Genomic DNA, 15,992 nt, shown 5'->3' with positions numbered 1-15,992 from the left:
ACATCTGTCCAACATAAAGCGTATAGTCTCATGCAGTCATGTATATAGAGATGTAATTCTCTTTTTTCATCTATAGTTCAGCTTGACTTTATAGTTAAGCTTCTATTGCTACAGAAGGGTTAAAAATAAAATAATCTTGCCCTATTAAGGTGAGCTTTGTTTATCATTAAAGCAAATCATACTTATCTCACCAAATTCTCTTTTCCATCCATCAGGTACAGGGGATATTTGTGTAATATTATGGACTGGGGATGGGGGACGAGATTGACATCGGAAGTGAATCTGGTTTGCAGGCTTTAGCCCTCACTCCTCTCTATCATTCATTGAGTCTTGGCCCTTTCATTCATTCTTGAGCTTTGTGTTTTAAGCTTTGGGCTTTGGTCTCTGTCCCAAGATTTTTTCTGGAAAAATATCTATGGCCTTATTTGATCTGATATGTCCACATATCCACCGTAAGACCCTTTCTGGTTTTGTCAGTCATACCGGTAGCCCCTCAGGAATTCTGCCTCATTTTTCCCATACATATTTTTCCCTTATTTTTGCCACATGCTGTTGTGGGGACACTGTACCCACATTGTACCAGTAGACATTGGTCTGATTGCCTAGACACTGCCCACAGGTGTTTCTCCTCTAATGCTCAGGGTCATGGATGAATATATGACAAATATGTTGGAGAGGAATGTACTGAGCTCTTCTCAAAGATTCATTGCATCTGATTCTAGTTCCCCTGTAATCTACTTTTCTCTCCCTGGACCTGACAAGTCAGCCTTACACCATTTCACAGCGCTGCCTGCTCCCTGGTTCCTGCAGTACACTCTAGCCCCTAAGGCCAAGACTCTGGTTCTTGCTGTGCAAAACCAAATTTCTCTTGGTTGCTTCCTCACTCCTTCCTTCAGAGAACTTTAACAAAATCAAAGCACTTTTAAATGAAACCTATGTTGGCTTTCAGACTTTGTGTCTGCTATCACTTAAAAATGTTTACCTTAGAACAAAAAAATGGACAAAATCTTTGTTCTGAATAAATTTGTCATTACCCAAAAATAATGCATTCCATTAGACTGATAAGGGGAAAGCCTTGAGGCAGCAAGAGAAGATAATGGGAAAGATAAACCTATTGTTAAATTTCTAAAATTTACCCTGCAACAAAAGTAGGGATGAACGATAGTTATTGTGCACTTAGTGTGCACTGGGTACCCGAGTATAACGATGGAAACCAGCTAACCTTTGGCCTCAAGGTGCTCTCAAATGGTGAGAGGCATAGACACATACAAGCCTTGGGGTATGACAAGGTAGAAGGTGAGAAGTGCTAGAATGCAGACACAGACACATTACAAGGGCCCTAGGAAAGACAACTCCCAAGGTAATATGATTTATGTTTTAATTCTCAGTTTCACATTAGAATCACTAGGAAGAGATTTGAATAATTTTTTTTAATGTTTATTTATTTTTGAAAGAGAGAGAGACTGTGAGCAGGTGAGGGGCAGAGAGAGGGGGAGACACAGAATCCTTAGCAGGCTCCAGGCTCTGAGCTCTGAGCACAGAGCCGGATGGCCAGACTTGAACTCACTAGCCATGACGTCATGACCTGAGCCAAAGTCGGACCCTTAACTGACTGAGCCACCCAGTTGCCCCATCACTAGGAAAAGTTTTTTAAAATACTGATGCCTATATGATTTGACCCCTAAAGATTCTGATTTTAATGGTTTGGGATGGGACTTCGGTGTAAGTAGTTTTTGGGCCTCAACCTGGGTCATTTTATTGTACAGTTAACATTGAAAACCATTTCAATATGGCAAACATCTAAAGGTGCTGGAAAATTCAGGGTTATGTGTCTGAAAAACCAGTAAACAGAATTAAAAATAGTTAAGTCACCAACTTACATGGCTGGCAGAAGTTATTTTGATGAAAAGTGACGATAAAACTTGTTTGATTTTCCAAGTAGTCTGAAGAGTATAAAGAACATAATTTCACCACCTCCCACTATCGTTGTGAAAGGAATGATCCCAAAGCTGTCATCTCGTGACATCACTACCAGCAGCCAGTCTAGAAGGGCGCAAGTCATATCCCCCTCTCCCGGTCTTACAGGATACATCCAAAGGGCATTGTAGACCAATCCTGTAGGCTTTAACCTTTTAGCTATTGCTCGATTCTTCTCTTCTCCATCACCATTGCTGTGCCCTAGTTCATATTGCAATCCCTTCCTTTCTTGTCACCAAGCCTTTAGTGGCCATACACACACAATCCATTCATCTTCCATTCTTCAATCAAAGGTGTTTTTAAAAATACACATATGGGTCAGTGAATGATATTGGCCTTGTTTGGGTTTGAACAACAAAATAGGATGTAAATAAATACTTGTTCGTCTAAAAGCTAAAAAAAAATAAAGTCATGGTTTAAAGTTTTGAAATAGAAACAGGAGGTATCTCACAAGTCATTACCATGTTTAAGTTATGCTTAGAGAGCCTCCAGCAGAAAGGCATATCTGAATAAACTTTTATATTTAGTTAACTAGATCTAAGGGAAAACTACACACAGTGAAAATAAAGCCAGTAGAGGCAAGGGAAAGGAAGAGGTCTGTCCCCTCTTTTACTTTTAGAAAATTATAGATGTATTTAGAATAAAAAACTTAGTAAAAGACAAAAGAATAATGAGTCTGTGATGAATTCCTTGCATGTTATGAGTCAACATCACATGGGCAGTTGTGGGTGCTCCTTAAACTCAGCTTCTGAAATCTTGTTTCCCTTCAAGGACATCACTGAGCATTGTTTTATTTCTGCTCTTATTTCCTGTCCTCAAATGAGGTTTGACTGCACTTTTATGTTTTGTTAACTCTGACCACGTAGTTTAAAGGAATTTTTGGAAACGTCTACTTTGTCCTTGGTGTGGTTGTTTCCATAAATTTCACTCAGTTGCTTTTATTTCTTATTATTGGTGGTCCAAATGAATTGCCTGTAACAGATTTATATTTACTGTCTTATGTACTTTTCCAGTTATCCAGAGTAATTTTGTTTTCCTTTAATAGTTTGTATATTAAGAGTTAATTGTAATTTCACCAACTTCTACTGTAGGGTGTCCAGAAGCAATATGTACATCAGCAAATATTTGCCAGAATTTAAGCGCATTTCATTCTGAAGCAAATGGATGCTTCCATATTGACAAAGGGTTTTATGTCCCTTCCCCCCAAAGAAGTATAACATTTAGTGTTGAGTTGTCAAATTCCTTAGGATCCTAGAGGGTAAATAGTTACCCCTGAAACCATGTTTGCTTTGTAATTTTCAATGTTGCGTCTACTTAAATCAGATTTACAACAGGCTTTTTAAATAAATCCCATTAAAGTATTATAAATAAAACAATTTAAATTACAATGAAAACTTTTTGTTGTAGTAATACATATCAACCTATTACATCAGTTCAGGGATTTTTTAGCTCTGTGTAGCATTTTTGGGTTTTTTTTTTTTTTTTTAGCTCACTCTTTCCAAAAAATAGGGTGAGTTAAATTACAGGCACAAGGCCAGTTGAGTACAGAGTTTCCTTGTGCACAGAGTGGTGAAGTGGTCTTAACCAGCTACCTCTGAATAAAGTAAGTGTTGTCAGTACAACTTATTAATAGTATTGCACACATTTATTTCAGTACAGTAGAGCTTTGTTAAAATGTGATATCCTAAATACATCATCCACCCGTGATAGAATTTAAATTGCTCAAATTTAATGGATTGCTAAGATTCCGTTTAAAATTTAAATAGATTTTTCTGTTTAAAATGTAGAGCATGTTTTAATGCATTGCTGCCATGATCAAATGAAATATATTTTGCAGAAAAACTTAAGCAACTTTGAAAGAAAAGGGTTTTTTAATTAATATAACTCTTTAAACAATTCTGGCTTTTGGCAGTTTATAAGTGCAGTGTATATTTCATTGTATTTCATGTCTGAATTAACCATGGAAAATTAAGTCTAGTAAATAAGATAATCTGTTGCTTTTATAGAAATAGCAGCACAAAATAAATGACAAAAGAGTAAGCATAACACAAAGCATTCATTTTCATGTCCAATTAGAAATTTTGTCACGCTTTCTTTAGTGATTTGGTCATCTTGAGTTAAAAGGAAAATTCTACTTTTAAAAGTTTTGTTATTTTTATGAGCATTTCCTACATAAGATTTCACTATTTAAAATTTTTTTTATTGAAGTATAGTTGCCATACAATGTTGTATTAGTTTCAGGTGTACAACATAGGGATTTGACAGTTCCATACATTACACAGCATTCACCACGATAAGTGTGGTCACCATCTGTCACCATATAATATTATTACAGTGTTGTTGATTTTATTTCTTATGCTGTACTTTTCATCCCTGTGACTCATTTATCTTATAACCAGAAGTTTGTATCTCTTAATCCCAGTAACCCATTTCATCCACCCTTCTCCCCTCTGGCAACCACTAGTTTGTTCTCTGTATTTATAATTCTGTTTCTGGTTTTTGTCTGTTTTATTTTTTAGATTCCACATTTAAGTGAAATCTTGATATTTGTCTTTCTCTGTATGACTTATTTTACTTACCATATTACGCTTTAGGTCTATCCATGTTGTCACAAATGATATAATCCTATTCTTTCTTATGCCTGAGTAATATCAGGTGTGTGTATGTGTGTGTCTTCTTTATCCATTCATTTATCAGGTGGTTGTATAGGTTGCTTACACAGCTTGGCTATTATAAATAATGCTGCAGTGAACATGGAGTGCGTATACTTTTTCAAGTTAGTGTTTTCATTTTCTTTATTCCAAGAGCGGAATTAGTGGATCATAGGGTAGTTCTATTTTTAATTTTTGAGAACATCCATACTGTTTTCCACGGTATTTGCACCAATTTACGTCCCCATCCACAGTGCATAAGGGTTCCCTTTTTGCCACATCCTCACCAACACTTGTGATCTCTTGTCCTTTTGATTCTAGCCATTCTGACAGGGGTAAGATGATATCTCATTGTGGTTTTGGTCTGGACTTCTCTGATGATGAGTGATGTTGAACATGTTTTCCTGTGTCTGTTGGCCATCTGTCTGTATGTCTTCTTTGAAAACATGTCTATTCGGGTGCTCTGCCCATTTTTTTAAATCAGATTTTTTTTTTTTTGGTGTTGAGTTGTATGAGTTCTTTATATATTTTGGATATTAACTCCTTATTGGATATATCATTTGCAAATATTTTCTCCTATTCAGTAGTTTGCCTTTTCATTATGTTGATAGTTTCCTTCACTGCACAGAAGCTTTTTACTTTGACGTAGTCTGAATTGTTCATTTTCATTTTTATTTCTCTTGCCTGAGGAGACACATCCAGAAAAATGTTGCTAGGGCTAATGTCCAGGAGATTACTGCCTATAATTTCCTTTAGGAATTTATGGTTTCAGGTCTTATATTTAGGTATTTAATCTATTTTGGGTTTATTTTTGTGTGTGGTGAAAGAAAGTGTTCTAGTGTCACTCATTTTCATGTAGCCGTCCAGTTTTCCCAACACCATATATTGAAAAGACTGTTTTTTCCTCATTACAAATGCTTGCATCCTTTGTCATAGATTAAGTGATTAGATAGGAATGGGTGTATTTCTGGGTTCTCTATTCTAAGTGTCTGCTTTTGCACTTGTACCATATTGTTTTGATCACTGTAGCTTTGTAGTATATCTTGAAATCATGGATTGTGATATCTCCAGCTTTTTTCTTTTTGCTATTTTCAAAGTGGAAACTGAGGCCTATCAGTAATGGTGAGGAATATTTTCTATAACTAAATTTATCTGTGAACTGATACTACACATAGAAACTCTCAGCCCAAGGTAATATCATAGAAAATATATTGGGTTTCATGGAACGTGGTAAAATTCTACATTAAATAATAATTATATTAAATTATTATCTACAATTCTTTTCTAAACACATTTTGCCAAGCTTCCATAATGCTTTACAGAAGCTAATGAAATTTAGCATGATTTATATCATCTCTTTGAAGTAAGGTAGGGAGAAAATAAACACCTGTTGGACAATTATATAAATACAAGTCAGTAGTGAAAGTTGCTAATAAGTCTGAGAAATCTAGAGATCTGATCTTCTGATCTATGCCCTATATTTCCCTGTAATGTAAATATTAGAAGTTTGTTTTCTCAAACATACTGAGAAAAGAATCATTTACAAAGTCTCATGGAATAGCATAGGAAAGAAATCTGAGCCAAGAGGCTAGATGTACTTCGCAGAGAAGCCTGCTTGGCTGCATTGAGTAATTAGATGTTACAGATTCTTTGTAAAAGCCTGCCAGGTGCAATGTGCTAGGGCACCAGCAGGGCTGAGGGGTTCTCAGCACTTGTTGAATGCTAGAACCATCTAAGGTGCGTTCAAAAAACAGGGCTGCCCAGAACACACCTGAGAGTCCCTAAGGTATCACTCAAGTATCTGTATTTTTCAAAATCACCTTTCCTACCCCATCACCTGATTTTAATGCTCAGTGATAGGTACTGACTAACTGTTGACGACCATTTGTTTATACTCTGTTAACTGCTGACCTGGGCATAGTATTCAAATTGACTCCAAATGTGATTCTCTATATTCAGATACCTAGATGTAGAAAAGAAAATAGACAGGAAACAATAGCAGTGTACCATTCTTTTGAAAACAGAAAAGAAATGCCCCTTGACCACGTAGACTAGTTCAGATTCTAGAGTGAAAGGAGTTGCAAGACATAGTCTTTTTTATTTTACTTCTTATAAAGGCTTGAATTCCTAAAACGTGTATTTTATTCTTGAAGAGGAATATGCAATAGGTGCATCAGGAACATGGTTGGATGAGGGATCAGAGAGACTGTCCCAGGCCTTTGCGATTCAAAGTTGGGCCCCTGGGGCCCAGAAGACAGCTTGCCTATTTTAGCCAATCAGTAAACTAATTTTAAATAAAGAAAAGACTCTGAGCTGGAAATGTCTTATCATCAGAGAAAAGAGCCAATCTCTCTGAATGCTTGGGCATTCTTTGATGTTGTTGTTAATTGATGTGCTCTTTTGAAAATTGTAAACCCAAGGTCATATAGATGGTAAGTTGCCACCGGGAACAGTCTCCTTCACACTAACCACTGTGGTAACCAGCTCTCTAAGACTAACTAGAAGAACCCTGTGTGGAACCCTTTTGAAAACCGAGTGTAGTGCAAATATATTAGCATTCGTTGTTCACATATCAATCCCTACTTGCTAGCTTTCTCATTCTTCTCTCTATCCCCAGCTTCTAGCTCATAATAGGCACCTAATAAATGTGAGTGACTTTAAAAAAGAAAACAAAACAAAAACCTTTTAACTTAGATACAGTGAAAGTTGAAGGCTTTCTTTCTGTGTATACATGCCTCTATCCATCTGGTAAAACTGTGTATCTTTAAAAGTATTTTTCTGGGGCGCCTGGGTGGCTCAGTCGGTTGGGTGTCCGACTTTGGCTCAGGTCATGATCTCGCGGTTCGTGAGTTCAAGCCCCGCGTCAGGCTCTCTGCTGACGGCTCAGATCCTGGAGCCTGCTTCCGATTCTGTGTCTCCCTCTCTCTCTGCCCCTTCCCTACTCGCACCCTGTCTCTCTCTGTCTCAAAAATAAATAAACATTAAAAAAATTAAAAAAAAATAAAAGTAAATAGAAGTATTTTTCTGCAAACCCAGAAACAGAGCTTATGATTTTGTTTCCACTTAAATATAATTATATTATTCTGTGTCTTTATTTTATTTTGGATGGTATAACTTGAATAATTGTCTATGTCAGTATTTAAACATTTTCCTCAGTTTTAAGCCATTGAGGAATAGTCTGCAATATCCATAGAACAACATTTATACAGCCATCTCCCTATTGATGGGCATTTGTGGCTTTTTTGTTTTGTTTTGCTGTAAACCATGTCCGAATATTTCTGTAATATAACTAGAAATGGAATTTCCTGATTCTAAAAACACGTATAATTTTTTGATACAATGTCAAACTTCCCTCATAAAATGATTGTGTCAGTTTATACAACCCAAATAGAGAGTGATAATGCCCATTCCCACACCCCCACCAAACCTAGGTACCATTATATTTTTCTTTCTTTCATTAAACGACATTTAATGGAGAAAATTTTATTTGGCTATTTTACATTTGTATCTATACCTTCTAAACACTGTACCTGAGTCAAAATCATACAATGTTTTAATCTAAATGGCAGCTAATATAATCTGCTTACTGTATAATACATCAAAACTGTCATTCTATTTTTATTTTTATAAATTTCTGTGTTAAAATATAACTTTGATATTAAGTATCTGTTTTTTCTATGGATCATAATGATATATAACTGTTATCTTATTACTGAGCATTTAATGTCTTCCCAATGCCTTACTAGTTATATGGCAATGAAAACGCTTGTACACATGGTTTTTCCTAATCTTTATGAATAATTTATTAAAATGAATTCCAGGTAGTGTTATGACTGGGTCAAAGGTTTTAATTATTTTTATGGCTCTTGGTAAGATTCATTAGGTTGCTTTAGAAAAGTGTTAGATCAATTTTTATAAATCAAGAACAGATTACTACAACAGACTCTTGACTACCTTTCTGAAATATGGTACATTTTTATTTTAAATTTGAGTAGTATATACAACTCTTCTTTCATAAATTGTAATTAGTGGATATATAAAAAGAATGGTGAGTAAATATTTATGTTTCCCATGTTTAAAAAGTGGTTATGTTATGATGCTAACTCAAAGGAACAGGATACAGAATGAAGTATAAAATCATGTATATACCTCAACAGTAGATAACTTTAATTTCATTTTTTATATCTTTTTATTTTTTTCCTAATTAATCACAGTGAGTATTACAACAGGGCTGAATGTCTTCCATGTATTTCTGTGGTCAAAGGATCTGTCTCTTTCTTTTAGGAAATTTACCAGTGGTGTGGTTCCTCCTGTAACAAATACGAGCGTCTGAAGGCAAGCCAAGTTGCCATTGGCATTCGGGACAATGAAAGGAAAGGAAGATCACAACTAATTGTGGTGGAAGATGGAAGTGAACCATCAGTACTCACAAAGGTGTTGTGACTTGTTTTTTAAAGGTTTACCACTCTAAGTTGTGTGTGTGTGTGTGTGTGTGTGTGTGTGTGTGTGTGTTAATTTAAGCTAATTCTCTAAAACTAAGTCTAGGCCAAGATTAGGTAAGAGGAAACATCAAGGTGGTCTAAGTGATGGTATAGAGAAAATAGAAAGTCATGAACTGTTTTCTTTCACCCTTGGTATGACCACCAGAGGAGGCTCTGACTTCATCGTCTGTCACACAGGACAAACAGGGAACAGTTCTGAGATTGGCTATAGTAATATATTTTGGAAGTAAAAAATATATATTTTTAATGCAGGGATATTTTTCAATTTTAAAGTTAATTATTATACTAAAAGAATGAAATAAAATCTTATTCCAAAAGATTAAATATACCAATATTTTAAATACTTCAATCATTTTATTTTATTTTTTTAATTTTATTTTTTTTTAATTTTTTTAACGTTTATTTATTTTTGAGACAGAGAGAGACAGAGCATGAACGGGGGAGGGTCAGAGAGAGAGGGAGACACAGAATCTGAAACAGGCTCCAGGCTCTGAGCGGTCAGCACAGAGCCCGACGTGGGGCTCGAACTCACAGACCGCGAGATCATGACCTGAGCTGAAGTCGGACGCTTAGCCGACTGAGCCACCCAGGCGCCCCAATACTTCAATCATTTTAAACCACGAATTATAGGCAAGACACTTATGATTATAGTATAGTGGTTAAATTAATTTGAAAATTATCTCCATGGCTCTTTATACCTACGTTATTTACTTAACGATTTTAGCAGTCTTACACGTTTAGTTGTGAACAATGTTACTCCTTAAAGAAAACTGCAGTGAGTGCCAAAGTGTATATATTTTATATTTTCCCTTACAATTATGGGTCAAGGGTATAATCATATTCATGTTTCTTGATATATATTGCTACATTGATTCCCATTTGTTCAATGAACAATATTTATTGAACCCCTGTGGTATGTCAAGCACTAAAATGTTTGTACCAATGTTTGTTTCCTCTTGACTTTACAGAACCCCATCAAAATTTACTGTTATAATAATATTGTCTTGAATCCTCCTGCATATAAAGGTGATATCTCTTTGAGTTCTCATTTTTCTCATTTCCTGGGATATTACACATTTTCCTCAATGATTTTAGCTATTTTCACTTAAATTTTTCTAATGACTATCTTGTACACATTTTTAACAATTTTGATTTACAGCGTTTTTATACATGAGAGTCACTTGATGTAGCAATAGCCTCCATAATCCGCTGATCAAAAATTAACTGTGAGATAATTTTATTATTGTAATGTCTTTTTTTTTTTAATGTTTATTTATCTTTGAGAGAGAGAGAGAGAGACAGACAGACAGACAGACAGAATGTGAGCAGGGAAGGGGCAGAGAGAGAGGGAGTGAAAGAATCTGAAGCAGGCTCCAGGCTCCGAGCTGTCGGTACAAAGGCTGATATATATATCACATTTAGAAAATACATTTTGATAGTTGTATCCCAATATAATAGGTTTCATTGTAGTACTTTGTATTCTATTTTATGTGATTAAAAAGTTTTTTTCTTAGAAGAGGGTTATAGGATTCAGAAGTTATCTAAAGTGGTTTATAGAGCACGCGCGCGCACGCACACACACAAAAGGTTTCCTTGTTGAAGACAATGGAATGTCATTTCTTTTTCTGAGACTCTAATGCAACTACTGATATTGCTAGAAAAGGATTCTAAAAATCTAAAAATCTTTCAAAATGTCTTTTAAAATGGTCCTTTTAAATGATTCGTTTTTAATGATATTCTTTTAAAGTTATTTGTCTTCAGAAACTTTGAAAGTATATGATTAGTAATGACTTAAAATCAAAGACTTCTAAGCTACTTAAATGATTCTGTTATCATTACTCTATATTGGATGCTGAGTATTTGGAATATGTCTAACATATCAAAGTGCTAAACACAATAAATAGTGAAAAAAACTTTGAGAGTTTTTTAAAGAATTCATCTTTATTTTTAGAGATTTCTGCTATCTGTTCATACCATACCATTCATATAATTTTAATATGATTTAATTCTATGATGATCATAAATTTACCCTTCAAACCAAAATACTTGGGGGAGTAATTAAGGGGGGCCCACATTAGACAGCACTAAGAGACAACATGTATTAACAAGGCTGTCTGGGGAAATAGGGTATATGTTCAGCTTCTTTCTTGTATCTTTAGCACTTTTAAAAACTCATCTGCCTAAATATGAAAATTATTCTGTCCATGGAACTAAAGTAAAGCCTGTAGGTAAAGTCACATCTCACCCATATTTTTTCATCACTGTAAATGTATTTACCAGGAAAAACTGCCCATAAATTATGGAAAGCTTTTTTCTTGCTCTTTCTTCTTTTCCTATTTATAAGAAACAATCAATGAATGTGAAGGAAAATTAAATATGCCACTAACCCTAAGGTTCAAAACTTTCTTCATTGGTCCTATTCATCCTCTAAACATTAGGAGGGAAGCTAAAAGAGTGCCCTGAGGAAAAATTGCAAGGTTGATAATTTATCAGTTTTATAGACTCATTTTTTAAAAAGCACCATCTGGTAGATATCAAAAATAGAATGTAGAAGGGGCAAAATTTTTTTGAAATAACAACAGAAATCAACTAATTTGCCTTAACCTCAAAAGACTTCTTTTCAATATAATTTAATGAGCTTATTAAGTCTATCATCATTGTAAATGCTAGCTGAAGAATACTGGCAGTAACCATGCTATAAAGAAATTGTAAGCAAGTGCTATATTGCTGAACCGTTAGATTTCTTGCTTTTATAAAAATACTAAGGCTCCCTGGGAAGTCAGTGCAATCATTTTTCAGGTTCTGGACAAGAAAGAAAATTGGCATATCATGTTATGTGTCAGTTAATAAGTATTTATTGAGCCCTGTGTTCATTCCCAATGAAGGTCAGAAATTACTTATTTTATTGTCTGAGAAGAAAAGCACACACTAGATCTAAGACAGAGTCAGAAAATGGGAGCAGATTGTTAAGGTCCACAAATACCAGAAAGCATACCACCATGATTGGAAGCCTTTTCATGATGAAATTCGTGTATTTTAGGATATATGATAATAGCATATAGGCTAAATTAACCTCCGAAGGATCTCCCAATATAGGACTTGTGTTCATCTTATTCTAAGTCATAGTTGACAACTTGAAAATAAAATAGCGTTTTCAGTCATTCTCTTGGCAAGTTGGTTGGATATGTATGATGTGCTCATCTGGGTATCTTGTGAGTAAAATCTAGAGTTAAATAGTGTAAGTATTTCTTAAATTACTCTTTAGAGATGTCTGTTTAAGCTAAGAATAAAAATTTAGTTCTATTTTTCCCAAGTATTTTGCCAAATAAAATTTATGTGTTATCATTTGCCAGGCTAAGTTCCTTGAGGGAAGACACTAAACTGCCTTTAGATCTGTGTTGCCTTTATAGCTCTAACTCCTTGATCATTTGTATTTGGATAATTAATACAATTAACTGTGAACTACATGGTACCAGACACCCATTACATTTGTTTTTCTATTTTCTAAAGGATAGTAGTATCTCTTAAAAAAACTCTTCTATGTTTTAGATAATAGTGTTGGTGAAGATATGAAAAAGACGTACTGTTGATTGTTTTAAAATCAACTGCATTTACAAAAGAGCAGTTGAAATTTAGATAAGTACAATTCATATATTCTACTAGCCTTCTATCTGCAGGTGGATAGTTAACAACTAACCTTTTGGAAAGTAATAGCTGAGTCTTGGGCTTGTTTATATTGACTACAATACCTTCCCATGTGTTAGGCAGCGTGTACTTCAGGTGAAAGCATGTAGCACATTAAAAATAAGTAACTGGAAGGGGCGCCTGGGTGGCTCAGTCGGTTTGGCATCCGACTTCGGCTCACGTCATGATCTCGTAGTTTGTGAGTTCGAGCCCCGCATTGGCTTCTGTGCTGACAGCTCAGAGCCTAGAGCCTGCTTCAGATTCTGTGTCTCCCTCTCTCTCTGCCCCTCCCCTGCTCATTCTCTGTCTTTCTCTGTCTCAAAAATAAATAAAACATTAAAAAAATTTTTTTAAATGTAACTGGTATATCGGGACACCTGGATGGCTCAGTTGGTTAAACTCTGACTTCAGCTCAGGTCGTGGTCTCATGGCTCATGGGTTCAATCCCCACCTTGGGCCCTGTGCTCTCAGCTCAGAGCCTGGAGTCTGCTTCAGATTCTCCATCTCTGCCTGCCCCTTCCCCACTCTCGCTCTCATTCTGTCCTCTCTCTCTCAAAAATAAATAAACATTAAAAAAAATTAAAAAAAAAAAAAAGAAACAAGTAGCTGGTATCTAAAACTTTTCATCCTATGATAAAAATCCATGTTTCCAGGAGCTGTAGTTGGATACTCTTATCTGTAGAGTGCTTCCTTCCAGGTCAGCTTACCTCCCCGCTTAGTGTCCAGCTACCACAAAAACCCACTTCTCTCTCTCTCTAGCACACAACACTGCTGTCCACTGACCTTGACTACTTTGCTTGGCTGTGGCCCACAGTGCTGGTGCTGCCTCTTGTTATCGCTAGATTAAAAATGAATATACCCCATGAACTCCAAGGAACTATACAAGTGTAGAGCTTTATTTTTAAAATCACCCGATATATTTGTGTTATTCTTCCCCCAAAGTTAACATCAAAAGGCATTGCATATTATTAATGCTTCCTAAGTTCTTATATAATCTAAATTTACAGAGAAGTAAAACTTGGAGTGATTTTGAACAGCTAGTAACCTGGATATTGGAATGTCATATATTTTATTTAGCATGCAAAGTAGAAGATTAAGAAAGAAAAAGTTGGAAATATTTGGAAATTTGGAAATTTATAATTCTGTCAAAGTTTCTCTGTGGAAATGTTTGTTTCATAACATAATGTTGGGCTTATTGAATTTCCATGGGATCACAATTCAATATTTTAACTAAAATATTGTATGTTTAAATTAAGTATGATCATTTTGAAAATGTTCCTATATAGGGAGTGGGACAGACTATTTTCTGGGGATGACCTTTGGTTAGATAGGTCAGTCCCCATTTATCTTTGTAGAATAGTATCAAATGATACCAAAAATAGAAATAGGGAGCTAGGGGTGCCTGGGTGGCTCAGTCGGTTGAGCATCTGACTCTTGATTTTGGCTCGCGTCAGGATCTCCTGGTTCATGAGATCGAGCCCCACGTCAGGCTTTGTGCTGACAGTGTGGGAGCCTGCTTGGAATTCTTTGTCTCCCTCTCCCCCCCCACCCCTTTCTCTCTCTCTCTCAAAATAAATAAATAAACATTAAAAAAAAGAAAGAAATAGGGAGCTGTTTTGAAAATCCCCTCATGACCATTTTGGAACAATGAGTATATAGTATTTTTTAAAGGTTCTAAAGATTTATAGAAAAGTAATATAAAAATAAAAATCACATTGCTTTTCAGCATCTGGGAACAAACATGGGTATTTTGAGCTCCTTAAATGTAAGACTTAAGGTTGTTTTTTGGGTTTGTAATAGCACCCCCCACCCATCACTCAGTAAACTACTTTCTGTTGCCTTCTTACTGATTTCATTGTTAGTCACAACTGTGTACTTTGTAAGGGTGGAAATTTGAGCTGCCTGAGATAATAATTTGGTCAATGGACACAGTAAACACTTAGACAGTAGAGACAAAAGTTTCGTCAGATCAACACTTCATGAGTACTGTGCAAGTAGCTTTAGCTTCCTTATTTATCCCTCCATTATTTTCCAGGGTCTTCTTGTAAATTCTTGGGAAATTGAACATTGTCTTAAATGTTTTGTAATTTCCCATTCTTGTAGCATGTTGTCTGGCACATAGGTGTTCATCAGTATTCATTGCCTGAAATAATATTTTTAAGAGAGCCGTGTGGAAAGAGGAGGCTCGTTTATGGCCTTAACCATTCAAAGATTTTTAACTTGCCAGGATCCGAAGTATTTGCCAACCTCTCTAGTTTAGTCCTGAGTAGAGAGAAAGTATCAGAGGTACCCTGAAATGAGAATCTTTCCTTTTCTTCTCTCTGTTGCATTATAATTAAATCATTTTTTCCATTTTTATTATAGCCATGATACTCAGTACATACTCAAATCCCAAAATGGATGATGGGCGTTGAGGAGGGTACTTGTTGGGATGACCATTGGGTGTTATATGTAAGCAATGAATCATGGGAATCTACCCCCAAAACCAAGAACACAGTGTATACATTGTATGTTAGCCAACTTGACAATAAATTTTGCTATAGAGAGTGGGAGAAACTATTTTCTGGGGATTCAGATGAATATGAATATATATTTATATATATTCATATATAATCATATGTATTCATATATATTCATATATAATCATATGTATATGAATTATAGTGACAAGTAGCACATGCTGCAGAGTTGTAATGCTTTCAGGAACACTGTGGTTGCTATAGATTTTTTTTTTTTTGCTATAGCTATTTTTATCTACCATTTATTGATAGTTCACTATGTGCCAGGCACTGTTCAAGGCACCATTCATTGTTGCTATTTATTTTAATGAATCTTTTATTTGGATTTCTAATATTGAATTCAGGTACTCATTTAATTTAGGTACTCAATTATCCAGTGTGGGAAGTTGAAATATTCTGATCAAAGATAAGAAATACAACGCACTGGACACCTGGGCAGCTGAGTCATTAAGAAATACAGCAATAATGTAGTTAACCATATGCTGCAATATAATAGTTCAAATAATCTTCCACTTTGTCACACTAAAGGTCAAATGAAGGCTTATGACCTTATTGATCAGGTGTCACTTTTGTATAATGAAGCCAAATTAATACTATTTGGCAATCATTTTTGAAGGAGGTAACGTTTCATTTAGTTTGCAGCTGAAGTGGGATCTAGT

At 35.3% G+C, this 15,992-nt stretch overlaps 1 protein-coding gene across 1 annotated transcript in view; it reads left to right on the top strand.

The window, feature by feature from the left end:
• SCIN (scinderin) overlaps positions 1–15,992 on the top strand; it is a 79,415-nt gene that overhangs the window by 19,694 nt on the left and 43,729 nt on the right. The window contains exon 4 of the mRNA XM_027071980.2: positions 8,913–9,062. Within this exon, the coding sequence (XP_026927781.2) occupies positions 8,913–9,062 (150 nt within the window). The remainder of the gene's footprint in view (positions 1–8,912; positions 9,063–15,992) is intronic.

Source organism: Acinonyx jubatus, chromosome A2, assembly GCF_027475565.1.
Source record: "Acinonyx jubatus isolate Ajub_Pintada_27869175 chromosome A2, VMU_Ajub_asm_v1.0, whole genome shotgun sequence".
Lineage (NCBI taxonomy): Eukaryota > Metazoa > Chordata > Mammalia > Carnivora > Felidae > Acinonyx > Acinonyx jubatus.
Note: the sequence above shows the minus strand (reverse complement) of the source record. Positions and strands in the feature narration are given on the sequence as shown.